This window comes from Rhinolophus hipposideros, assembly GCF_964194185.1.
Source record: "Rhinolophus hipposideros genome assembly, chromosome: 26".
In the NCBI taxonomy this organism is placed as follows: Eukaryota; Metazoa; Chordata; class Mammalia; order Chiroptera; family Rhinolophidae; genus Rhinolophus; species Rhinolophus hipposideros.
In genome coordinates, this window is record NC_138072.1 from 26,785,389 (window position 1) to 26,812,859 (window position 27,471).

General features: G+C 46.5%; 1 protein-coding gene across 2 annotated transcripts; it reads left to right on the forward strand.

The window, feature by feature from the left end:
* The first annotated feature begins 166 nt into the window (after positions 1 to 166).
* TAF5L (TATA-box binding protein associated factor 5 like) lies at positions 167 to 26,904 on the forward strand. 2 transcript variants are annotated; one of them, XM_081039172.1, is made up of 5 exons: positions 167 to 285; positions 9,553 to 9,697; positions 12,043 to 12,147; positions 19,051 to 19,775; positions 25,837 to 26,904. In XM_081039172.1, the coding sequence occupies exons 2-5, from the start codon at positions 9,556 to 9,558 to the stop codon at positions 26,629 to 26,631; spliced, it is 1,767 nt and encodes a 588-aa protein (XP_080895298.1). In that variant the 5' UTR covers positions 167 to 285; positions 9,553 to 9,555; the 3' UTR covers positions 26,632 to 26,904. The 2 variants fall into 2 exon arrangements, with proteins under 2 accessions (XP_080895298.1, XP_080895299.1); XM_081039173.1 differs by lacking the exon at positions 167 to 285 and adding an exon at positions 546 to 1,018.
* The last annotated feature ends 567 nt before the right edge of the window (positions 26,905 to 27,471 follow it).

Consider the following 27,471-nt stretch of genomic DNA (forward strand, 5'->3'; position numbering starts at 1 on the left):
GGGCGGGCGCACGCCAGGCATCGCCAGCGGAGCGCCGAGGCGCCTCGCCCATTGGCGGAGACGGTTGCGCGTCGGAGGCCGGGCCGGCCCAGCCCGCGGCCCGCTCCGTGTCAGTCAGTCATGGAGCGGCCGCCCAGAGCCGCGGCTGGGGCGGCGGGGCGCGGGGCGCGGGGGCCCGGCTGAGCCGGCCGTGGGAGCGAGAGCCTGCCGCAGAGACGACGGAGGCGGAAGCGACCCGATCCCGGGGGCGGCGGCGGGGGACGCCGGAGCCGCCTGGGATGTTCAGTGAGTGCGGGGCGCGCGGGCACGGAGGGCCGGGAGGGGGTCGCGAGGCGAGCGCGCGCGGGCGGCGGGGCCGGGACGGCGGGGGCGCGCGGGCGGCGGCGCGCGGCGAGGCCTAGGCGGGGCGCGCGCCCGGCTCCCGCCGGCGGGCGGTGGGGGCGGGGCGGGCGGGGCCGGCCGTGCGCGGGCGCGACTCCCCCTCGGCCTGCGAGTCCCGGGCGGCCGCGGGCGGCGTGGCCTGCAGTCGGCGGTGCACCCCGAGGTGCCCCGCGTCCCCGCGCGGGAGGGGTCCTGAGCGCGGGGCAGCCGGGCGGGGGCACGGCTCCAGATCGTTTTCATTGAAGGAGAAAGGAAATGTCTTCTGGCCGAACTCTAGATTCAACTTCGCACATGGTGGTTGTGGGCGGCTGGCTGGGAAGTCGAGCTGTGCGTGTGACAGGGGCCGGAGGTCTCGGCTGCAGCAGCCGTGCCGCGGGCGCCGGCCTGCCGGGCGGCCCGCGAGGGGCTCAGCCCGTGACGGCGACAGCGGCTGGCGCGCTCGGCCGGCGCTCGCCGGGCTCCGGGCGCTGCAGATGGACCGGGGGAGGCGCCGCTCCGAAGTGACCGGGCGGCTGGAGCCCGCTGTCGGGAGGCTTAGCGGACGCGCAGTGCGGGAGAGCTGCCTGCGTGCTCCCGTCAGTGCGAAAGTGTCCTCATAACGCGGAGCTCGCCACGCGCACGGCTCTAGGATCCAAAGGTAAGCGCGATCCCACGCGGCGCTCGTCTTAAACTCAGGGAACTCGGGCCGTGGGGCTGGAAACGCTGGGTGGCAACGCTGGCTAGCAAGCCTTTGCCGCTGTGTTGGGACGCACAGTGAGGGCAGAGCTTGTCTTCTGTTGGGTGATCCGCGCGTGTCTGCACCTGCGTGGCGGGGTCACGGGAGGACGCCGCCGCCACCCCCCACCGTGGTCACAGCCCTGCTGGACAATGGGCGCAGGAGCAGGAGCGAGTGGCGCTGCGGTAAGCCCAGAGAAAGTTAGTGTAGCGCGTGGGTCTTGGTAACTACAGAGACCTCAGGTTGAAACCTTGTAACTATTTGTAATCTCTGGGAGCCTTCGTTTCCTCTTCTGTAAAATGGAGTCATGGCCGATTAAAGTGGAGCTTTGAAAGCGTATGTGAAAATACCTGACATATAGAAAGCACTCTGTAAATATTAACTACTAGATACTGTAGCTTCCTTTTCGTTAAGATGTTTTCTAGGTTCTTTGTAGGCCTAAACTTTTTGTAGTAGATTTTCTTTACGAATTACAAATTCGTCCTGAAAATCAGTGTTCAACTAGAAAACCAAAATGTGGGCTTGCCCTGAGCATTTTTCTTTCTGATTAGTGTGTGTTGGAGTAGTTTTGTTGTTCCTGCCTCTAAACGTGACGTTTCTGTGTGCTTCTGGCTCACTGAAACTTGGTAAAGGCCTTACTTAGCTGCTCAGTAACTGGTTCTTGGTTTTTAGTTTTGCAAACACATGACAGATATCTCTGGAGAAAGGGATGGGATTTTGTTCTTACGATTTGCTTTAGGTGGAAGGGAGGCCTGGGGATCCTCTGTTAAACCAGCATTACTCAGTGGACAGTACTGGAAGTCAAGTTTCCAGCCTCTCTTCGTGTGACAGCTTCTCGGGTAGTGAGTGTTCTGATCACTGTCCCCAGGCATCTGGTAAACCTTCACTTGTGCGCCCTAGGGAGCCCCTGATCTCATGGAGAGCCCTTAGAGCAGCAGGACAGCACAGGGGAGAGCCCAGACCCTGCGGCCTTGTGGCCTGACTTCCATCGGGGCACTCTGGCGCCTGCGCACATTGTCCCACTTCTGTGGGCCTCCCCTCCCATCAGAAGACTGTTCCCTAGCTCATAGGCTTGTTCTGAGGTACAAACTTAAGATGGTTCCTTACAGTGGTACACACTCATAAGTGTTAGGTATCGATCATGGTAACGTAGGAAACAAATAGTGTGGTGAGTGCTGTGATAGAGGTTTGGCCCTGGGTTCAGTGGGTGGAGAGGCCGAATTCAATGAAGCTTCTGGAAGGAAGAGACGGCTCAGCTGAGCTGAACTGGGAAGCATGAGTAGTATTTAGCTGAACCAGTGTAGGGATGCCTTCAGTTACCGAGCGCCTGGAGTGAGAAGGCGGGCGGCACCCAGCAGTTAGGTGAACAAAGGCAGATCAGAGTAACCTTGACATTACCCTCCATGCTGGTGGGAGCAATAGGAAGTTTTTAAGCTGAGCACAGGTGACATCACGTTAACTTTCTGGAAAGATAATGCCTGCGGAGTGTGAGATTGGAGTGAAAGTAAGAGAGACCCATCCCCTTGTCCTGGCAGCTTCGTGGCTACCTGTGACTCCAAAAGGAAAATGATAGGCATTTTAAACCCAAGCTGGAAGCTCAGAGAGCACTTAGAGAAGTCATGAAGAAACCCTAGTAATTCCAAGCAGCCTTAAGTCTTAAAACTTATCTTCAAGTATGTACTGGGTATGCCTCATTATAAGACAAGTGTCCCTCTGAAAAGAAGGTGTCACCACATGATGAAGCCTCTCAGTTACTCTATTTCGAACAAGACACTGTTTGGTAAATACATATTGGACTAAAAACAACCTCAGTCAATGCTGCTTTGGGATGTTTATACAATCAATCAGTACAGTCAGTGATGAATGAAAAAAGCTGTGCCTGCCTGAGTGGATATTGATGGCTTGGGTTGAGATTTCCAGTGAGAGTATCACATGTGGATTCAAGAAATGCTCTGTTGTAGCTGATTTGAGAGATGCAGGGGTGGTGTGCTCTGGAAAAGGGAATTTGACGATTCAGAGGGCCTCGGTACCAGAGAGACACTGATGTTGGAAGTAAATATTTGGAGTCAATTTGTTTCATGAATTGATATACATAGTGCCTTATATAATCTATTTTAAATACATATGTGTAAATTAATAAATTAAAGATTATAAACAGACAGTTGACTATTTTGTCTACAATCATAAAAGTTTTTTTTTTTTTAAGTTAGACAAATTGTCTTTTTCTTTCTTTTTAAAAAAAAAAAAAAAAGATTTATTGGGGAACAGTGTGTTTTTCCAGGGCCCATCAGCTCCAGGTTGTTGTCCTTCAATCTAGTTGTGGAGGGCACAGTTCAGCTCCAAGTCCAGTTGCCATTTTCAATCTTCAGTTGCAGGGGGCGCAGCCCTCCATCCCATGGATGGAACTGGCAACCTTGTTGTTGAGAGCTCGCACTCTAACCAACTGAGCCATCCGACCACCCCAAACAAATTTTGTTTTTAATTTTCTCATTGCAAGGGTAAAGTAGGTTTGAGCTTACCTTTTCTTGGACATTTTACAGAAATTAACTGCTGCTCTGTTGCTCTGCTGAAGCAAATTCCCTTTCCTGTGTCATTTTTAAACCTTAAGACGGTTTAAAGAATGTGTACTGGCAAGGTTTAGAAAACACTATAGAGAACCTCCATTCATAATACTTTGTTTGGGAATCTAATAAGATGTCCTTCTGGGAAGATTTATTGAAATGTATCTGTGTGTTATTATAGTAACCTTACAATATTTGTTAATAATAAAGGTAGCTCTGATTTTACTAACGAAGTCCTAACATTTGGAGATTTGGTAATTTAGTAATCAGAAGTGTTTTGCGAAACGTTGTGAGTTAACATTGTTAAGCTAAGGTGCTGATGCTTTCATTTCACAAATCATGCCATGCTGTAGAGCTGTGTTGTCCAGACAGTAACCATCGGCCACGTATAGTTTCTTTCACTTAATTAAAATTAAGAGCTCCGTTCCTTGGTTACAGTAGCTGTTTGGTGGCCACCATACTGGACAGTGTAGACCTAGAACATTTCCGTCATTGCGGAAAGGCCTGTCAGATAGCCCTATTGTAGAATGAAAAATTGAACGTCATTCTTCTCTCCCTCTCTCTCTCTCTCTCTCTCTGTTTCTCTTTCTCTCTCTTTTTCACCCTCCCTCCTTCACTCCCTCCCTCTCTCACTTTAATGTCATTAAAGCATCTCTGAATCCTCATTTGCATTCTGAATTCAGAATGATAAATATAGGAAAACATATTCTCCCTTAATCTCTGAGAGCAAAACGTCCTGTGCCTTCTGTCTCCCTTGGTGTTTGCAAATAGAGCAAATGTGGAGGTTTTCTTCATGGAGTTGAAACACAGTACATGTAGATTTCCGTTCTGTAGATCGTGCTTCAAGGTTAACGAGGTTTTGTATAGAAATAATTTGTGCCATAAAACAGTATTAAAATAGGAATCAGATATTTCTGGCTTTTTCAGTTCATAAAAAATCCAGAGAAATATAACCTTAAAGTAAATTGTCAATTCCAAATGAAGATAAACGACACTCACTTTATTTTTAATGTGAGTTTCAGAGATGGGAAAGGCCCTGGCCCAGGGGACTCTCCATCTGTCCGGGGACTGAGGCGCAGTGACGGCAGGAGTGACCGGCCTGCGCCGTGGGTGGAGGGTAGATTCTAAGCCTGGGAGCAGCGTGATCAGATTTGTCTTTTACTCTGGTTGCATTTAAAGTGTGGTTTGAAGTGGGGCTCGAGGTGGGAGGATATTGGACTAGCCCGGTTCTGAGGTGATCTGTGCTGTCAGATAGAAGCAGTGAGGAGGGTAGCAGCAGTGGGTCCAACAGAGAAGAGTCCTCTGTAGAATAGACGGCACTGGTGGCCACTTAGAAGTGAGAGGAAGATGAAGAATCGAAAGATGGTGACTGGGATTTTTGCTTTCATGGTGGCTGATGGCAGCATAGGACAACTACGAGGAAGAGGCTTTGAAGGAACATAAACTTGAACACTTTGAATTTCCGATATTTGCAACATCCTGCTAGCAAAGTCTTATTAGTCTTGAGCTCAGGAAGGTGACCTGGAGACTGCATCTGCCTTGTGGTCACAGTGCAATGAGGTGGGCAGGGAATATGAAGAATGAGAGGCAGACCAGGAACAGAAGAGGGGGAGCCACCGAGAGAGGGCGTTTCAAGGAAGGAGGCCTGGAGGATCCTGTGGGAAAGTGACTGCCACATTAGGCCAGTGGTGAGGAGTCCCAAGTCCTCCTTAACAGCCCATGGAGTCGGAAGCAGGTCTCGGGCTGGGGGAGGTGACTGCAGGTTTGGAATGGCTGGGTGGGAAGCTGTAGGGAAGAAAAGACTTCTGGGCTATCACAGAGGTCCTGGGGGATGCCGGAGAAAATCAATTTCTAGTGACCTCTGTCTGCCTGGTTGTATGATTTCTGCTTCCAAAAGAAACCCCAGGTTCTACTTTGTATGTTGAGCCCCAGCTATGAGCCATGCTCGTGTGCCAGGGCACCGTGAGGGAAAGCGGGACTTCTGGAACAGATGTGTTCAGGTCAGTGTGTGCTTGAGCAGACAGAATATGGAATGCCACCATGGTGTTCCAATTCCGTGAGGTCTGACTGACGCTGAGAGCAGGGCGGCTCATTTAGTTTCTTCTATGGTTTATGTTTTCTCAAAGCTAATTGAATACACGCTATCAGGATGATTCATGAAAAGGCTTACATTTTTAGGTCCTACTTCGAATGGCCTTTTGATAGCTATTTCAACCGTGCAGACTACGGAAAGTAAAAGGGAGGGAAGCAATCTTTGAGTGCCTACTAGGCACTTTACATGACATCTCATTTAACAGAAATATCAAATAATTTTTAACGTTTTAAAGCATAAACTTACAATTGGAAAAATGCATTTACTTTAAAAAAAAAAAAAAAACGCCTAGCTCCCTGTCAGTACAGTCAGCTGGGGAGCTGATATGGAGGGGGTGGTGGTGAGTTTGCTGGATCTGTTTTGAAGTCGCCCATCCCCAAAGCGGCCACCTTCGGTCCGGTGGGCACTGTCTATACAGAGCTCTGCGGCGTTTCTCGGACTTGCCTGGTGTACAGCATGAAGCGTTGGGCTGCAGTGTCTCTCCAAGCCCCACTCCACCCCCGCGTACATTTGAACGTGACCGCCTGGGCCGAGGATGCTGGCAAGAGGGGAGAGACGTAATCAGCTGCAGCCCCTTGTGATAGGCATCTTAACCCGGTGTCTTTGCATCCCCCAATTTCTGTAGTTAAATGCTAAGAGTGTGGCCCTGGTTTTTCCTGCACGGTTGTTACTTTGAAACAGGAAAATACTCATGTCCTGATATCATATGGCAACTTTGTTGCAGTATTAGTTAAACAGTAGGCAACCATTGAGACATGAGAGATACAGTGTCAGAACCTTCATTTCAAATTCCAGAAATACTACTAATGTGACATAAACAAAAAGGTATGTGATCATATATTTTTACCTTTACAAGTTAAGATAGTGTATATAAATGGAAAATTAAGAGAAATCCTAAAATTTTAACAAAGATGTAATTGTATCCAAACTCAATTTAAATTTAAAAGATTTTTATAATTGTGGGAAAGCTCAGCAGGTAATCTGAACTTGTGCAGGCCGGTCTCGTGTCTGAGTCGCTCAGGCGACAGGTGTATTACTATAGGAAGTTTCTGTTTTTCATGTGTCCATTTATAAGTGTTAGAGCTATGGAAGTCAGCCAGGAGGGGGACTGACTTCTCTACAAAACTCTTTCCATTAACTATTTATTTCATTTGAAATATGTGTGCTTTGGAATCAAATCCAGTTAAGTAGATTGGATCATGTCTCTGGTATTTCAGCTGCGTGTGGCTGTGAAAGAGAGTTAATGCCAGCATTCCTCTCCTGAAGGTCCTGGGCCCTACAGCTGGTTCACTGCCTCCCCCAGGGAAGCTCCTTTGTCATAAATGCTGGTTTGGACCCAGAGAGACCGCCTGTGGGGCAACTAGTTGGGGCAAACTTGTTAGAATTAGTATTTACAAACTAGTTTCTAGCAATCCCAAACATGGCCAGTTTTTACTGTTGTTCATCGCCCTCCTTTCTGTTTGCTCCTTCATGACTTTCCTCTTCTCCCCACCTTGAGGACACTGTGATTGCAGGACCCCTTCTCTCTTTGTCAGTTATCCTGTGTTTTTCACTTGCCTGGTTTTTCCCGTTAGAGAGGTGATCTCGTACTCCCATCTTATTTGGAACACTAAGGGACACACATTGATACAAGCATGCATTCCCATGGCAACAAGAGATTGGCAGTAGGAAATCTGGAAAAGTTTTAGTCTCAGCTAAAATACAAGGAATCAGGCTGCTTTGGAAGAGTTTGGAGACTAAGAGCTCTTGAAGTTCGATTAAAAGCAGCTTTAGCAAGGAGTGGGGGGTGGGGGAAGCAGAGCTGGTTGGATTGACTAGTCCTGACTTTGAGCCAAACTGGGAAAGGGCAGTACTGTCGCAGTCTCTGTATGCATTTCATTCTTTTTCTCTAAATATAACATTGAATCAGAATCTCCAGGGCTGCAATTATTTACACACACACTTGCGCGCGCATGCACACGCAAGATTCTTATGTGTAGCCAGGTTAGAACCATGGAGGGTCACTGATGCAAACTGATATAGGAATGCTTATTAGTAACCACAAAGAAGCAATTACCTGTCTTCATTGATGGACAGAAATGCTTAGGGCAGGGATCCCCACAATCAATGTATCAGAATCCTTATATTATCAATTTAAAAATCTGTATTAAAAAATAATCTAAGTTGTCAGTACAGTGAAAGACTAATACACCATAACGAAGTGGGACAAATTCCACAGTGAAAAGATGGTTAAGTTTTGGGAAATTGATGAGTGTTTCATTGTATCATGGAATCTCAACATATCAGACCAGGTACCCCTCTTTTTAAAGAAATAATTTATACTCTCTGGTAATCCAGAAATGAAATGCATAGATAATATAGTCTTTATATACATAGCTTAAAATAACATGTTTATGATGTACAAATATTTTACGTTTGCATATATTTGTGGGTGTCTCCAGCCTTCACTGTTTGCTCTGTTGTGTGACTTTTAGGGACTTGAAGAGTAGATTTTCAGAGGATATTTTAGAGGGGCTACCACAAGTCAGTTCAGAAAGATTATTTGCAAATGACGTTGGAACAATTTGTTTGCTACGGTTTCTGGGTAAAACACGTCAGGTTCTTCACCATATATGCTACACTAAAAGAAATTGTAGATGACTGAAAATTAGATACAAATATATTTCATTAAAGTTTAAAAAAATAACAGATTTATGGAAAGGGGGGATTTAAAATCTTAAAAAAGAGTGGAGGAAATCACAGAGGAGGCCAGTGCATGTAATTGATACTAAAAACTTAAGAACACCCAAATAAATTATCAAAAGCAGATCTTCCCCTGAAAAAAAAATGGGAACCCTTGATTCAAGAATGTTCCCTTGCTGGGGACAATCACATGATGGGTAGCATTGCATGCATTTCCAAATGGTCACCGTGTTTTGATCTTGAAGGGGAAAATATATTTTACATGACAGAAATGAACCAAGAAAATTCATCCCTCTGTCACTGGTCTTTCCTTCTGACAAAATAGTGTTTGAGGCCCATGGCAATATCAGGGGTCCTGTCATTTTGAGAATAAATTTAAGAGTCAAGGAAAATAGTCATTTGCAGGGGGAACCCTCAAATTAGCTTGAATTATCAAAAGGAATTTATCCCTGTTGAATACTTCCTACCATTTTCTTCTCCTTTCTTACAAAAAGTCATGAGACATGTTCTAACACATACACATACCCTCTTACCATGTTGATACTTTTCTGTACTTGTGGTTACAAATAAAGAGTGAAAGAGGTAAATAATATGAGCAAAATGAAAACACATTGCTGAAATCCTTGACTTAGTGCTGGCAGCCTTTTCCAAACTATTAAGAAAAAAAACACAGCATTCCTTTCCCCATGATTAACTTCTCACTTTCTCAACATCTATTTGTCCAGTTTCTGAATTTTCAGGTCTTTGATTTGCTACTGCCTCCTGCTTGCTTTTTCGGCTGGCTCGCTGCTGATTGACACCTCCTCCTACCGGTGTGGGGGAGAAACGCAAGGCCCTGACATTCCGCTGGTCTTGTTGGCTTTGCTTGCATCTCGACGGAGAAGGCCCGCTGGCCTAAATGACGTTTGGGGGTGATCTGTAAGGTTTATCACCTAGGACATTCCTAATTCCCATAATGGACGTTGGCTGTATTGTCATTGGGAAAATAGCTAAGGAACTTAGTTCTGCGTCTTAACTAAGCCACTTAACTCGCCGCGTGGCTGGCCTCTATTATTTTGCCATCTGTGGACCTGCTCTGGTCGCATGTGCTCCTGGCCCTTACAGCTCTATGGTCCCCCCAGGTCATGAAACGAGTACGCGCCGAGCACATTCAGATGGCAGTGTCCTGCTACCTCAAACGTCGGCAGTACGTGGATTCAGACGGGCCCCTGAAGCAAGGACTGCGGCTGTCACAGACTGCTGAGGAGATGGCCACCAACCTCACAGGTAACCAGCGTGGGGACTGCTCCCAGGGCAAGCGGCAGCACTCGTGCCGAGTTCCCGGCGAGAGGGCTTGTCCCTGGAGGTGGCCCGTACAGAGCAGACTCCAGGCACAGGTGCCACTTGTGGAGCGCCCGCCTCACAGCGCTGAGTGACTTCACCTGTACCTGGGAGTGTGCGGCCTTTTCTTCTGTAAACCACCCCCTGTAGTTCCCCTCTGGCACACGCCCCAGTCCTGCCCAGAGCCTCGCACGCTGGGGACTGACAGGCTGGGATCGGTGGCTGCAAATAGTGTGACATAGATGCGGTCCTGAGATTTTTTTACAGTTTTGGTTTTTGTTCTTTGTTTTGAAATTGAATTTTTTAAAAACTCTGTTTTGAATCCATCTGAAATAACAAATAATTGTTACTTGGCTATTTTGTGGGTTCAGGTTTTTATGTGATACAGTTTTCTTTTATTGAATTTGCATGCTGGTGATTTTGAAAAAATTTCACTGCCATGATTTTGGGGTGATTATGAACCTCTCTGGTGGGTATGTGTGCAGTCCCCAGCTCAGCCCTGGTTCCTCTTGTCTGCTCACTCTGGACCCTTCTCTCTGTTCGCATAAGTGCTGCTGCTTTCCTCAGTGTCTCCCACCACGTCCTCCGCCGTCAGTATTTCCAGCTTTCGCTCTGGTAGCAGCAGCTCCTTGGTGTCTTATCACCTTCAAAGCCAAGGCCCAGGCCCTTTGTGCTCAAAGGAGCCATTGCCATCTCTATAGAAAAGAGTGATGGGACAGTAAAAACCTGAGTGTGGCCTGAAAAGAGTGTTCCCAAGCCCTCTGAGACCATAAAAGAAGTCGGTCACATCTGCCTTCTTATCCTTCAGCTTTGAAGACACTCCATTCTTCCTTCAGAAAATAGGGCCAGCTGAGGAACTGGGACTAGAGTCACAAATGCCTTATTGTTCCTCGTAGGCGAGGCTTCCTCAGGGCCAGGGAAATGCCTTCCAAACTTGCCAACATGACCTTAGTGTGTAATAATCTCCTATTGTCCTGCGTTCATTAGGACCTGGGGACAGTAATTCTGTGCTGATGTTGACAGAAAACAAGGCAGACCCTATTGAACAGACTTCCACGCTCCCCTCTTTTGAGCTGTCTTAGCTTAGATGGCTTCTTAGAGCCACTGCTGTTCCTGGAAACCCAGCAGGAAGTGTGAATGTGCTTAGACTCCATCCGAGGCCCTCTGGTAGTTAGCCCAGGGATCTGATAATGTCTTCGTTCAGCAGACAGTTACTGCACGTCTGCTGTAGACCAGGTGCTGGAAAGTTCCAGATAGCTAAGGTGTGAGCCTAGCTCCTAAGGAGCTCTGACCTTGAAATAGTGTGAGTGCCAGCAAGGGAAGTAGGACAGAATCAATACTGTGATTCAAGAAAATGTTCAGAACGGAAGGATATGAATTTCCAGATTGAAAGGGCCCTCGGAATGCCCAGCATAGTGGTAGAAAATAGACCCACGGCAAGACGCATCTTTGGAAAATGGTGGAACATGGGGTCAGCCGCTTCCAGATAAGTCTCGTGAATTTACCATATTTTGCCGTGCATAATGTGGTCCTGTGCATAATATGCACCCACGTTTTTTGTCCAAACTTTCGGGAAAAAGAATCTTTTGTTTTACTTCTTTAATTCAAATTTTTACTTGTTTATATTTAGGTACTTTTTTTTATTATAAAGGAATTTTAATGTTTTTTTTAACATATTATGGTACAAGAAACTTTACGTAGCAAATAATTACAAAACGCAAGGACAGATGCAAGGTACAAGAAATTTTATGTACAAATTTATGGTATTTACGCATCTTAGAAGGTGAAGAACTCTTCATCGTTGCAAGTTTGTCCAAAGTTCAACAGAACGATTATCATATTCCAGGCTATTATTCTGCATATCAATATCATTACTGATTTCTAGAGTTACACTTTTAACTTATAAGCATAAATAAAAGAATTGAAAACATTTAAATAGGTATGGAATTAGTAGTACCATGTATAAAATGCATCCTTATTTTTCCTTCACAAATTTGGGCAAAAAAGTGCGCGTTATACATGGCAAAATACAGTATGTATTTTGTGATTTTCAACTAATGAATTTCGTGATTTATACCTTTTCCTTTCTCTGCTATTATTGTACTGGGTATCATGAGGGAGAGGAAATAGGTGTGTGTCGTCAGCCTGGCAAATTGAACCGGAAGCCCAACGCGCTTTGCAGACCTGCTGCCCTGTCCCTCGCTCTGGACTCTCGCTCACGTCGCTCCATCCTGCCCCCACACCGCGCTAACAATGCTCTGTCATCCCGTCTGTGTACGTTTCCTCCTTAGTTCAATCAGAGTCTGGTTGTGCCAACGTGGTGTCCGCAGCTCCCTGCCAGGCAGAGCCCCAGCAATATGAAGTGCAGTTTGGACGACTGCGGAATTTTCTCACCGGTAAGTACTCAGCACGAGGGACTTTTTCTTCCTGAGCAGGAGTGGTGCACGTTTCCTCAGGTCCAGCTGTGTCCCGGGGTAGTGTCAGGGACGGGTTCTTGTCGCCACACTTACGGTGTGCTGGAATTTCTGAGAGAGCTTAGCCACAAAGTTACTGTTTGCAAGGGCTCGGGCTCTGGGAGTTTTCGTCACTGTTTTACCCATCCTTCGCTGTGACTGCAACTCGTGGGAAAGCTAAACAGCCATGTAGAGAAATACCCTTAATGCGGAGTGTTTGAAATGTACCGTGATATCACTAATAATAATATACTACATCTCAACATGGTCTTTCCCCCTTATTTCCAAAAGTGCAACACAGTAGTCCTCATGAACCAGCAAGACAAAAAAATTAGAAGTTGTAATTTAGACCAGTTTATGGTCGGTGAAATGACCGCTGAAATACAAGCTCAGTTGACATGAGTTCTAATCACTTCTTCTGATCCACTGTGTGACTTTTACAATGGAGTCCCTTGGCCTCTTGGGGTCTTTATATCCTCGTATGTGACATGAAGAAGGCAATTCAAAGGGGAAACCAAGTGAACTCACCCAGCCCTAAGATGATTGATTGTAATTTTAATGTTGGAAAGATGATTGCAGTAAGAAAGACTGCATAGATTCTAGTTATTAATCAGTGTTGTTAAGTATTTTCTTTATAGAAAACAACTTAAGGTGTAGGAAATGTGGAACTTTCTCTGCCCTCAAAGGACTGAGAGTAATTAGCATGTATTGGTTAGTGGGAAACTATAGTTAAAATACTTTGAAGTTGTTTTATTTACTTTCCTTATTTGAACGATCCTTGGATTAATAATTTTTGATGATAAAGGTATATATAGGTGTCATTATGTAAACAAAATAATATGCCTAGTTTTACACACTCTTAACATTGTCCTAATTTCACTTAATCCTATAATTGTTAGATTTTTAAAGCAAAGAATCTATATTTCCTATATTCTGTGGTTGGGGAAAAAATGGCCAAAGTGTTACAGGAAATAAAATTTAAAAAATAAAACCCTAGAGAGTGGTTATCTTATCAGTGTCACAGTTGTTGATGATGAAATTGCTAAGTAGAGACTAGTCTGTTAAATAGTTACAAAAATGAAAAAGAATCATTAAAATTAAGTGTTTAATAAAAAGATTCTATTAAGTTTAAACTGGAAAGAAAGAAATTCGATTTAGATCCTCATATCATATGAATGTTAAATATTTCAGAACAGTGGTCAGCTGCTCTCTATCTCCACTAAGGTTAAAAAAAGAAAAGTTTAATTTATAAGAAGGATTTCATTCAGAGGTAAGCAAAAACTGGGAGATAATGAGTTATTTTTAATAAGTAAAAATAGTTGGTTAACTTTGGTTTTTGAGGCTTTCAGCAGTTTTTAAAATTTTTAAATCAGTTCTTAGCGAGTTATTTTCCTCAGTTTTTTTAAACACAATTATTATTTCTCCGTGATGGACCTCCCACCGTTGTGGTGATGGGGAAGCCGGTGCTTCATTCATTCAGCCGGGTACCTGCCAGGCTAGGCAACACAACCAGTGTATTGATCACTACCTGATTCCAACTCTTCTGGCCGTATTTCTCTCTTTTGGGCTCCTGATGGTTTTCTCACATATGTGCCAGAGCTCTCACAATAGAATAGCTGTCTACCCCTTGTATTTGATGGTGCTGAGGCTTTTTCCCTAATATGCAGTACCTTCTTTACTTTATCTCTTAATGTCCTTTGTCCAGAATTTTACATTTCAATAAATTGTAATCTATCAACCTTTTCCTTTGCAAGTTTGTTTCTTGTTTCAAAACTGAGTAAGTTGTCTGTTATATTGTCTATAATTTAATTCTTTAACCCATTGGTCACAGATTATTTGGAATAGGTGAGTATGTGTTTTTCCTTGCAGACTGCTTTTCCTGGAACATTTTTCTCTACCCTCAGTCTCTGAAGAGCAGTCAACCAAGTCAATGAACCGTATTTCCGGAGCACCAAGATAAAGTATAACATGTAGTCAGTCATCTAAATTGGGAGCTAATCCAAACATAAAAAGGTTAAAAGTAAAAGTTTTTAAATAAAAGTTGAACTTGAATATAGTAGAAGTGTTTTCCCAGACCATTGTGGACTCGGCTGCTGAATGCTGTACACAGGAATTGCACTTGGAATGAAAGGGGTAGTAGCTTAGATGGGTGTCAGAGAAGGCCTGGCTGCTGCAGGTAGGGCTTGTAAGGTGGGCTGGATGTCGGTCAGTTGTGGAGAGGGAGTAGGAGGAAAGACATGAGCAAAACTGTGAGATGGAGTACGTGGAAAGACATGAGCAAAAGTTCGAGATGCCAGAGGTGGCTCTTTGTGCAGGAACAGTGAATGGACTGGCTTTGTTGAGAATGGGCTTTGAGCTTGGAGATAAAGCCAGACGCAGTAGGGCCGGATGGAGGAGAGAGGTGACACCAGGCCTAGAGGTGTGCACCTCATCCTATACGATGGAGACGACCACTGGTGTGAAGCTAGTCTGAAAGCAGGTTAGGAAAGGCTTTTTAAGACGGGTGACCAGCAGACCCCGAGAAGTGAAGTGAGTGTGGACCAGGACTCAATAGTGTGGTGGGAAGGGGGCGCAGGGTCTCGATTCCACAGTCAGACTCCCAGGACGGGCTGTGCAAGGCCAGGGGAAGAGCTGAGCCGGTCTCGGGCTGTGTGCTGCTGGGGGGTGAGCAGAGGAGGCGGTTGTGGATGCAGCGCGTCTGGCTCATAGGAGGCACACGCTCACTGTTCATTCTTTACAGTGACATGGGCACTAGAGCAGTGAGAAGGCGAGGAGCCCAAAAGTGGGGGTAGAGGGGGTTGAAGAGTCACGCCAGGCGGTGTGGCGGGCATTTCCAAACAAAGGACAGGTGTCGTGGTCAGTGGGGCCCAGCCTTACAGAGAAGCGAGGAGAAAGCAGCTGTGTGTTTCACTTAGTGTCCTTTTCACGACTCATCTCTGCAAACTCCATGAGACTCCACGTTTCTTTTGTTTACCACTGGCAGAGAGGAGCAGCAGGTCTCGTTTGTTCCGTATTCGGTGGGTGGACGGATGGAAGGAGGGAAAAGCACACTTTTCAGAGGATATCTTCCTTTGTAATTAGAAATGTTTTAAGCAAGTCCACTTTCAGTAAAATACATAAACTATATGTTATGATTGTAAGGGAACAAGAGTAAAAGAGTTAAGACATCTGTGAGTTTCTCCTTGTTCCACGAACAGAATGTGTTGATTGAAATTTATTATGTTTTTTATCCAACATACTGTTCTCTTCAGACAAGAAATAAGCAGTTTTGAAACTATGAGCTGAAACAATAGTGAATTTCAGTAAGTGTTAAAGCGTGTGTCCCTGTTTCTCGATGGCTAGATTTTTCCTAAACTTACTAAATTAAAATTTTTCTCATTTGGAATATAATCCTGAAACTAAAATGTTTAAGGACTTGAAAACAACCCTTCATCCCCATAGAATACAGGAAGTCTAATGAGTAAGGATTGAGTCTTTTTTATTATTAGTAGTGATATTTTGGCAAAGAAATTTTCTAGAGGTCTTTTAAAGAATTACAGTATTTAAAGAAATACCAAAATCTGTATTAATCAGCATTCTCCAGAGAAATAGAATGTTGACGTGAGAAATACCTAAACCCGCGGAGAATTATAGGAGTTTATTTGAACAAAACTGATGACGTGCCGGGGAGCAGGATCTCACATGCTCCCGAGAGTGACAGTTCTCAGCTACTTCTGTGCACTTGGAATTAAGGAGGGGACGTGAGGAAGATGACATGGGCGAGCAAGGCAGGACGGCTCACAGGGCGCGTAACAAACATGCGCTCTTAAGAGTGAATGCCCCTTCCGTTCAGGGCTGTTACTTTGATCACTCCAAAGGTTGTGGGCCGAGATACACGACAGCAGTGGGCAGGGCTGGCTCGCACGGCTCACGAAGGACATCATAGGCCTGGCCTGTGACAACCCACCGTGGCCTGCCCACCTAGGAGTTCAGGATCGGATCACCCTGTGAAGCTCCTTTCCATACAAATCCTTTTTTTGTCCACTAGAACCAGCAGGATATACATAGAGAGAGGTTTGTTTTAAGGAATTGGTTTACGTGCTTGTGGACCCCGGCAGGTCGTAAATCTGCAGGGCAGGCCATCAGCTGGAGAGCCAGGGAGGAGTTGCGTTCAAGTCCAAGGGCAATCTTGGCAGAATTCCCTGTTCTTCAGGGAGCTTAGCCTCTGTTCTCTGAGGCCTTCAACTGATCAGATGAGGCCCACCCATATTATGGGGTGATGTGCTTTACTCAGAGTCTACCAATTTCAATGTTAATCTCGTCTAAAAGATACCTTCACAGAACACCCAGAATAGTGTTTGACCAAATGTCTGGGTATCGTGGCCCAGCCAAGTTAACATAAAATGAACCCTCTCAGGTCCACCCCGTCAGCTTGGCACCCATATTCATCTCCTTAAACCATACTTAATCGCCATGTAAAGACAATAAGGTCGTAATTCTACTTACCATAATACAGCTCTCCTGAGCACAACTAAAACCCACTAACCCCTGCCCCAGAAGAGGAAGCGAAGTCTTTGAGTAATGTTTACTCTTCTCCTGATGTCCCCTGCCTTAAATACTGTAATATGAAGTCAGTATAACTTATGGTACGTGATAAGGGGATAGGAGAGGGAAGGAAACAGAGCATGTATACACTCAAACATAGCAAAATAAGGAGGACGACACATGACAGTCCCAGTCCTCAGGCCTGTCCCTGGTCATGTGGTCGTAATTGATATTTAACTACCTTCTTCCACTACCCGTCTGCATTCCTTTTGTCTTCAGCAAGCGCCTCACCTGGTCCTGGCTCCTTACGTGGTGGGTGACCCAAACCTTCATTCCTGAGAGGTCTGGGCCGCTGCTAGTCCTGCCTGGATTGGGTTGCTGTAGTTTCCATTGGCCTTAACCACAGGAGATGGTGACACTAAGTGACACCCTACGGGATCTCCTAGATTCCAGACTCTTCCTGCCCCCGTTGTGGGCTTAGCAGTCCAGTTTCCCCTTGGGAGTCAGGACCCGTCGCCCCAGCCAGCACAGTAACTCCTTTCTTTGCCTGTTGACTCAGACACGTGAGGAGCCCAGAGTAGCCGGTGAGTCGTGCCTTCCAGATCAATGGAATCATTGTAATTTAAGTTCATCTTCTACATATGTATTTAAGTAGGGACACTTTTATTCTAAAATGCACACATACAATTCATTCACCTGTGATGAAGGAAATAAGGTACTAAGCAGATATATCGTCATCAAATTAGTACGTGTTCCAAGGACTTGAGCCACATATGGATTTCTCTTCATGAAAAAACTAAATGCTAGCGGAAGTGCAAATGCTGACCTAAAGCATTTTTTATTTAAATGTGTATCAACATTATACTATAATAGATAGAAATAATACAAAACCTAAACTCATTTACAAGTAAAGTACAAGCAAAAACCACAAAAGCAATAAAGTTCAAATTAACAGTGAGTGAGTAATGGAGTGATGGGTGGATTTTGCAGGACCAATCTGCTGCCCGCGTGGGCACAGGGATGGCACAGATGGCATGGCACAGGCTCGTTTTCAGTCATCTCCCAGAGGTGCTGTGCCTGCAATGGTCCTGCTCCCACCGCTGGGCTCTGAATGACCGGGAAGCCTTGGCTCCCTCACAGCTCGCTGTCTGTCCTCCCTCACTTATTTACGTGTCACACACACCTGAGCCTTTCTCATTAGCCCATGTCAAAGCTGTACACTTTTGAACATTCTTTGTCACATAGTTTCATGTTGTTAAAGTCTCAAATTAGTTAAAGGTTTAGGCTTAATAACATAAAAATGTCTTGTTTGTAACTTAACACTGCAAAAGAGAAGCTTTACTCTTTAATCAACAAAATCGAAATGAATGCACTGACAGATATGGGCAAATTATAAATGAATGTTGTCATTTTTTTTTTAAGTTAAGGTTTTCTGTGAGGTTTTTTTGTTTTTTGTTTTTTAAATTTTATTGGGGAATACTGGGGAACAGTGTGTTTCTCCCGGGCCCATCAGTCCTTCAGTCTAGCTTTGGAGGGCGCAGCTCAGCTCCAAGTCCAGTCACCGTTTTCAATCTTTAGTTGCAGGGAGCGCAGCCCACCATCCCATGTGGGAATTAAACCGGCAACCTTGTTGTTGAGAGCTCATACTCTAAACCAACTGAGCCATCTGGCCGCCCCTGAATATTGTCATCTTAGCATTAGGACATGACAACCTGGGTAGCCAGACGTGTTAATGACCCCATAAAATAAGTGCTTTGATATTTCTGTAGGTGATGAATGCCAAAAGTCGTCACAAAACAAGGTAGGGCAGTAAAACCATGTCAATACTTACTCGCTAAATGGCATTCCACATAATTCTGAATATACTTGTATTCATTGTTTTTTAAATGATCGTCAAGTTAAAACATTTCTGTGAAGAACTCAGAGTCTCCTGAAAATATAACTGCAGACTTTCAGAGGTCTAAGGTACCCAATGCGAGAAGCACTGATATATTGGGGAAAATACTAAACCTTGAGGACCTGGGTACATGCTACTGAATTGTGGGGGCTTAGGCAAGTCCCTTAACTCTCTGGGCATCAAGTGCCTTCTTTATGGCCAAGTTCATAGCCAAGTTTTCTAGACCTCAGAGCACATTGTCTTCCTTGTTCAGTCAAAAGGCATGGACTCTGAGTTTCCAGAATTCTTTGTTGGGCTTAGAGTTCAACTGCTAGCCTCAGGGCATGGGGTCCTGACAAGTGTGATGTGACGGTGGGCCCCCCAGGAGGGCCATGTTGTCCTTTGAGGTTCTGCTGATTGTAAAGCCCTCATGCTTTTCATTTCAGATTCTGACTCCCAACATAGCCACGAAGTGATGCCCCTCCTGTACCCTCTCTTCGTCTACCTCCATCTCACCCTGGTCCAGAACAGTCCGAAGAGCACGGTGGAGAGTTTTTACAGCCGCTTCCACGGGATGTTTCTGCACAACGCCAGCCAGAAGGACGTCATCGAGCAGCTGCAAACCACGCAGAGCATCCAGGACGTGCTGTCCAACTTCAAGCTCCGCGCCTTCCTAGATAACAAATACGTGGTCCGCCTCCAAGAAGACAGCTACAACTTCCTTGTCCGCTACCTCCAGAGTGACAACAACGCCGCGCTCTGCAAAGTGCTCACCTTGCATATCCACCTGGATGTGCAGCCTGCCAAGAGGACAGATTACCAGCTCTATGCCAGTGGCAGCGCCGCACGAGGCGAGGGCAGCGGCCTGGAGCCCGCCGACATGCCCGCTCCTGTCCTGCATGACGAGGCCGCTCTGGCTGTCCTGCAGGACAGCATAAGGCGCGTCAAGGATGGCCCTCCGTCCCTCACCACCATCTGCTTCTACGCCTTCTACAACACCGAGCAGCTGCTGAACACAGCAGAGATCTCCCCGGACAGCAAGCTGCTCGCCGCGGGCTTCGACAACTCCTGTATCAAGCTGTGGAGCCTGCGATCTAAGAAGTTGAAGCCGGGGCCTCATCGAGTCGACGTGTCCCGCGTCCACTTGGCTTGTGATGTTCTGGAAGAGGAGGTATGGGTATCATTTTTTCTTGCCTACATCTGCCTTACTAATTTGCTTAGAATGTCCTTACCAAACAGGACAGACCTGTGGAGAACGGACCCCATTGTGTCCCCCGTGTGGCTAAGGGCAGATAATGGCAGGTGCCCGCTACCAGTGAGTTCCCGCTCAGTCCTAGCCATGGAAAAGTTGAACACTGCTTTTAACAACAGCAACTCAGCACTGTTAATGAGCGCTCAGGATTGACCACTGTCTGAAACGTGCATAGCATTGCTAAGCCTGATTAAAGACCTTTAGCTAACATTAAGATTTGCAGTGTGTGTGTGTGTGTGTGTGTGTGTGTGTGTGTGTGTGTTGTGCAAATATACACACTTACAAGTAAGCTTCCTGGATCAGAGGGTCTGCACTTTCAATTGTGACAAATATTGTGCCCTTGTCCAGTGTCATCGACAGTAGACGAGAGCCCTGCTTTCTGTGGACCCACCATCACCCGGCCGTGCAAGTCCTCTGGCTTCATGTGCCCAGGCTGTTCCAAACCCCATTCTGAAAAGCACGCAGAGAGTTGACGTTTCCTGCGTCAGTCGATGTAATGATCTTGTTGCTTTGATTGGGAATGGTCGTTGAAAAGGTCAGGCCGAGTGGCCTCAGTGTCAGGTCACTGAGAATCACTGCCTTAGGAAAAATGTGCACGAAGGGAAATAAAAGTTGAACTTCACGGAGTTACCTGTCCCTGGAAGTGGCCCCACAAAAGCTGAGGGCTGGGATATTTTGTCGCATCACCTCTGAAATGTAGTTAGTTGTTCCTCAGCCTACTTTGGGTGGAAAATTCTTTGCACCAGGGTGAAAAATTAAGGAATGAAACAAAAATCACTCAAGTTAATTTCCAGTTGCTGATAGGATATCAAGACTATTGGATGCACAAATTAAACTCTTTTTTTTCCTGTTCTGTTTTCTTGGTTACCTTCTAGTTTGTATGTCCTTTGAATTTTTGCTTCTTGCAACTGAGACAATACGATTACAGGAGTAAAGAGTCCAAATTGTAATGTACAAAGTATGATTTCTAGAATTTTACAGTACCCTCTAAAATATCTTTCATTGCACATGTATTTGAATTGTCAAATTTTTCTTTGGAGATAGTTCTAGCCTCTTCATGCAACTGAGGGACACTGCCCTAATGTACTTTCAAGTCTGTAAATACAAAAAAAATTATTTCTAGTGACCTTATTAGCTGTGATGATACTGAGTTTCGGGATTATTCTAGGCATTAAAATGTAATATAAAGGAAGAAAGACACAACAATGGAAAAAACATTAGACTAAAATTTAAAGTGTTAAGATGTTTCCCTGGCTATGACTGAAAACTAGCTCTATGACTTGTTCTGTGAAGGCTTCCAGGCATCAGCAGACAAGTATTTGAAGACCCAGAAGTGAAGAATAATGTGATGAATTCCAGGAACCGAAAGAAATTAAATATGGCTGGAGTTGGGAGGGGTGAGACAGGAAGCAGTACGGATCCGCTGACTGTTCGGGAGACCGTGGTAGCCCAGGGGACGCGCCAATGGACAGGTTAGACGAGGGCTCAGTCACTGGATGGATGGAGGGGCTGAGGAAGAACGAGTCCAGGAAGACACCAGTGTCTCAGGCTGAGCAGGCACCTCAGAGAGAACGAAGGGTGTCAGCGCAGCGGCTGTTTGAAGCGTCTTTCTGCTTGTTCATTATCTACATGGAAAGTCCCCCAGTGATTCTAGCCTCTGCTTTCCTTAAGAACAAACGGTTTTTTGTGGTGGTTGTTGTTTGTAACTTCAGAACTGAACTTGAGGCCCTCCTACTCTGTTTTTGAGGGGTTTTCTGTTTGGAATTTCTACATCCCCCACCCATTTTGTCACAGCAGTTCAGGGAAGTTTTCTTTTTGATTTCTGACAAGGAACATTTTGGGGAAAAGCAAGGTATAAATTAGTTCTGGTAGTTGGTATTTAATGTTTCTTCAATGAAAATTTGCACTTCCTTCCTTGTAGAATTCACAATTAAAATCAAGACCCTTAATGCAAAGGTCACAAACCCACATGCTTGTAAAAGCCAAACAGGTTAAAGTAAATTGGACCAAAGACGTGATAGGAAGTAAGAAAGCACCCCCAAACCAAATTAAGAAGCTGATTTGCAGTCTGGGCTTTAATTTCTGTGAGGCAGTAACTGTTGCATAAGCTTCTGGCTAAAGTACTTTGACTACAAGCACGTAAAGCACTGATCAGACCCCGCGATCCCGTTTCTAACTATGTAACCAAGAGAAATGAAAATGTATGTTCACGCAAAAGCCTGGCCAAGAATGTTCATAGAAGCATGTTCATAAGAGCCCAAAATGGAAACAGCCCAAATGTCCATCAGCCGATGAACAGATAAACAAACTGTGGTCTGTCCGTACAATGGAATATTATTCAACCACGAAAAGGAATGAAAATACGTAGTGAGAGTGCTACATCATGGATGAACCTTGTAAACATCATGCTGGGTAAAAGGAACCAGTCACAAAGGACCGACTATTGTATTTTCTAGGAAGTTTCCAGAACAGGCATATCCAAAGAGACAGAAAGTAAGTCAGTTCTTGCCAGGAGTTTGGGGAGTGACTGCTCATGGGCGCAGGGTTTCTTTTTCAGGTGATGGAATGTTCTCCACCCTGATAGTGGAGTTGGCGGCACAACTCTGTGAATGTTCAAAAAAAACATCGAATTGTACACTTTAAAAGAGTGAATTTGATAGTATGTGAATTATCTCAGTTTTTAAAAAACCAAGCACAGTAACCAAAAGGTCCTATGTAAGCGTATTATTTTCTCTGTTAAGTGTGCCAAATAAAACTGGATTGACAGCACTGGTCCATAGCTTCTGTTATGTCCACCTTGAAGATAATTGACAGTAAGCTTTGGAATCTGTTACCTGGCGTTGCAGGGCCTGTGTCCTCACCCTGTGCCAGTGGCCCCTTCTTCAGACACTGCACGTGGAAAGCGGGACCTGCTCGCTCCACACTATTCCACACGAGACGGAGATAGAAATGAGATCCAGATTTTACCCTTGTTGATTGGCAGCTATGTGTTTTTAATATGTGAACAACTTCGCCGAACCACAGATAGCAAAGCAGGGCTTTGCTCTTTCTGCTATGTGTACACGCCCACCCCGTTCAGCCTTCCACCTGCTTAGCCCAGCGACAATACCTAGGTTCACTTCACTTAGTGTCTTGTGATCCTTCCCCCAATCTGGTAGTCTTTATGTTTGAAAAGGAAAGAATTCAGTTTTGTCATTAATATTCAGTTCTCTAATTTGCATATAAAACTGTCGTTCAGATCTATGCTGCCCCATAGAACTATAATGTGAGTCATATGTAATTTAGATTTTTCTAATAGCCACATTAAAAAAGTAAGTAGTCAAAGTTTTAATAATGTTTTCAGTCCAGTATGGCAAAAATATTATTTAACATGTAAGCAACCTAAAAAATTATTGAGACCCATTACATTCTCCTTCTTGGAAATCCACTGGGAATTTTACACTCAGAGCACTTATGTCCATTCATGCTAGCCACAGCTGGCGTTTCTGTTCTAGGTCAGGCTACCGTTGTCTCATGTAGATGGCAGCGCTGCCTTGCAAGTCTTAACCCACTCCCAAAGCCGGCCACATTTCATTTCTTTCAGTCCCCCAGCAACTAGTTAGAGAAGTACCCAATGGCAGATCCCAGGCCCGAGGTACCCCTGATCTGGGGAAGACGGGCATGTGAGCTGAGGCCCTGGGACGCCCCTGGCCAGGGGCAGCCTGCGGTGTGTAGGGACTCCATGGTCTAAATCAGGGTCCGCAAACTACGGTACAGGGGTGCGTCAGACAATAGTTGATCTGTTAATACTTTTTCTTCCTCTTCAACTTCTATGTTATGCAAGCCTTATAATGTACATAATACAGTTTATTATTACACGAATATACATATAACAACTCCTGTTTGGGGTGCATGCCCACTTACTGTGGAGGGCTCAGTCATTGTAGCGAGTTTGGGAGTTTTGTCCCATTAGCATGAGAGGAAAGACAGATCTGTGGAGATGGACATGTGTGCCCAGCTGCTTGTACCGGGCTCTTAGCTCCACGGTGCTGAGGCCCTTGTGGGACTGAGCCGAGCCACAGAGGAAGATGGGGCTGCGTTATTTGAAGCTGTGTTCCTGGCAAAGGGCTGATAGTGATAGCCAGCAGGAACATCTGATTCCCCCATTTCTTGGTCTGGAGAGTCAACCAGACGCCTTTCCACAGGCTCGGGACAACTGTCAAGACTCTGGGGAAGTGCCAGCTTGCCCTCCTCTTCCACCTGTGAGCACGCTAGTCAGGTCCCCATTCAGGCGAAGACGCTGTCCTGTCGCTTCCTGCTCTCCGTGAAGACTACGCAGAGCTCAGAGGAACGTGCCCTCTGACCCGCCACTACCTTGCAAAGGATCTTTGTGGAATCCATTGGGTCCTTTTTACCTCCCACATTTCTCATATCAACTTTCTGGTGTAGAGTAACGAGTCATTCTTGAAATTTTAAAGTATTGTGACCTCTTTGGAAAGGAAAATTGCTAACATTCTTGGTAACACTCAGTAGAGCCTTAAGCTCCCAAATGCTTATGTATCTTTAATGTTGAATGTCTAGAACAGCATTTTAAAAAAAAAAAAAAAAAATCTTTTATGTAAGTGTTTTTTTCCAGGACCCATCAGCTCCAAGTCAAGTGGTTGTTTCAATCTAGTTGTGGAGGGCGCAGCTCACAGTGGTCCATGCAGGAATCGAACTGGCAACCCTGGTGTTAAGAGCACCGCGCTCTAACCAACTGAGCTAACCAGCCACCTCTGGAATAACCATTTTTGAATTATCATGGACATCCATGTTTATTTTCCCTTAACTTTCTAATATATATACATTGGAAGTGTTTGTTTTATTTTAAATTTAATGGTTTTCAAATAGAGGTTAAAAGGATGCCCTTTTCCTATACAAGAACCTAAGGCTCTCATTTCTATCCCAACAAAGCCGATTGGTTTAAGAGACTTCATCTTACTCTTCCTTTTTCTAGTGTTTCATTAAAACCATTTTAATTTATGAATTCCATGATGGAGACAGTTGTGGTTTTAAGGAGGTTGCCTGTGAGAGAATGAAGGGAAAAGGGATTTTGAACACAGATAGTGTACTGGTGAGACTTTCTCCCTAGGACTGTGAGTGGCTGGCTTCTCTCGTGTCCTCATACATAAGAATTATTTCCAAGAATCACATGAGTCACTTGGCGTGTTTAAAGCAATTCTGAGTCCGTGCCTTGTTTTGTTACTTTAGGAAAATGTTTGAGACCCTCCAGAAGGTCACAGCTTTAAAACTTCATCTTCATTTCTTTTTGGACACCAGCAGTTTATTCCTGGTCACGGGGCATGAGTGTAATTTACTGATAACTGCAACTTCCTGGCTCACTCGTGATTCTGATACATACAGGTTTTATTTTGGCTAAACTCCTACAATGGTTCTGTATTCACCCTGAACTGAGACCACATCTGCCTTTGTCATTGGCCCCAGTCGTGGGAGTAATGAATGTGCCAGGATTTTTTTAGTGGATTGAAAATGGGGAGCAAAGTGGCTTTTGAAGCAGCTAAACCTGACATACCTATAGAATAAAAGAATCTAAGAACTGAACATAGTTTTGAACAGCAGATATCAGAATTAACAATGAAAGTTTCCATAAGCTGCTTTTTAATCGACTTTTGAAATCTGTTATCCTCAGCCTGAGAGTGAGACCCCAGTCAGTACTGGATAATAATAGCCTTGCATTTCCAGATCTTTGATTTGAGACAGTCTTGGCTGCACGGTGAAGTTAAGGGAGGCAGTGTGTCGGCTGTAGACGTTTTGTTCAGTTAGGCTCTTAGGGGCCGTTTGCCCGGGGTCACCCTTACCGGCAAGACGCCTGTTGTTTCCTGAGTAGATGCTGTTTCCCAAGCAGTGCCTTTTCTTGCCCTGGACTTTTTGTTTTCCATGGCAGACCACTAAACGTTTCTTTCTTGTGTGTCTCCTTTGCCACCCTCACCGGACGTCCCAGGACGACGAGGAAACTGCGGGCACAGAGATGAGGACCCTGCGAGGACACTGTGGGCCAGTGTACAGCACGCGGTTCCTCGCGGACAGCTCAGGGTTGCTGTCTTGTTCTGAAGACATGTCCATTCGGTACTGGGACCTGGGCAGCTTCACCAACACTGTGTTGTACCAGGGACATGCGTACCCTGTGTGGGACCTGGACATTAGCCCGTACAGCCTGTACTTCGCCAGCGGGTCCCACGACCGCACGGCGAGGCTGTGGTCGTTTGATCGGACGTACCCGCTGAGAATATACGCGGGACACCTGGCGGACGTGGACTGCGTCAAGTTCCACCCCAACTCCAACTACCTGGCCACGGGCTCCGCCGACAAGACGGTGCGGCTGTGGAGCGCCCAGCAGGGCGGCTCGGTGCGGCTGTTCACGGGCCACCGCGGCCCGGTGCTGGCCCTCGCCTTCTCTCCCAACGGCAAGTACCTGGCGTCGGCCGGCGAGGACCAGCGCCTGAAGCTGTGGGACCTGGCGTCCGGGACGCTGTACAAGGAGCTGCGGGGCCACTCGGACAACATCACCAGCCTGGCGTTCAGCCCGGACAGCAGCCTGGTGGCCTCGGCCTCCATGGACAACTCGGTGCGCGTGTGGGACGTGCGCGGCGGGCACGGGGGCGCCCCGGCCGACGGCTCCTCGGGCGAGCTGGTGGGCGTGTACAGCGGCGCGGTGCGCAGCGTGCTGGGCGTGCGCTTCATGGCCTGCAACCTGCTGCTGGTGACCGGCGTGTCGCAGGACAGCCCCGAGCCCTGAGCGCCGCGTGGCGGCTCCCGCGCGGAGGGACGGCACCGCTGACTGAGTGGGAACGGCTCCCCGCTCCTCCCCTCCCTGCGCGGGCGGGCGCCCTGAGCGCCACCCCTTCCCGCCGCTGCCCACGTCGCAGGCCGGGGGTGGGCGACGGGGCGGGTGACCAGCGGACCTGAGATCAAGAGCTGAGCTGCTCGCGAGGTCAGATCGCGAGTCCCCCCGAGCGCGCCCGCGTGGGCCGCGATGCTGGTGCTGCATCGGCCCGGGGGGCCTGGCGTGGCCGGGGGTGGCCTGGCGTGGCCGGGGGGCCTGGCGTGGCCGGGGGCCTGGCGTGGCCGGGGGGCCTGGCGTGGCCGGGGGCCTGGCGTGGCCGGGGGCCTGGCGTGGCCGGGGGCCTGGCGTGGCCGGGGGGCCTGGCGTGGCCGGGGGCCTGGCGTGGCCGGCCCCAGCGCTGTCCAGAGGAGCCGGGCCGCGGGGCCGCCTGGCGTCAGGCGCCGGGGAAGGGGGTCTTTACTGGTGTGGGAATGCAGGGCTGGGGGCTGGCAAACGGGCAGGGTTGTCCCCGCAGAAAGACTTTCCATAATTACAGAGAACAGAATTTTTTATTATTGTTATTGTAATTATAATATTATTATTATTATTATTGAGAGGGGAACCGTAGCACTGGCAGAGGCCTTCTCTGCGCTCATCCTTCAGGTCGTACCCCTGGCACTGGCCATGACACTTGGAATTTTGAGGTTCAGGGAATTCAGAGAATTTGGTAGCACAGTGTTTGGGAAGAAAGGGAAACGTTCTGGGTAACAGATCGGCTACTCCGGCTGGCGTGTTTCTAGAAGTGGGTGGATT

Bases quoted from the DNA above. Each gene is read 5' to 3' on its own strand.
- TAF5L (XM_081039172.1), top strand. From the start codon at position 9,556: ATGAAACGAGTACGCGCCGAGCACATTCAGATGGCAGTGTCCTGCTAC. The intron at 12,148-19,050 runs GTAAGTACTCAG...TTTTCATTTCAG, and splicing joins ACTGCGGAATTTTCTCACCG to ATTCTGACTCCCAACATAGC. The intron at 19,776-25,836 runs GTATGGGTATCA...CGGACGTCCCAG, and splicing joins GTGATGTTCTGGAAGAGGAG to GACGACGAGGAAACTGCGGG.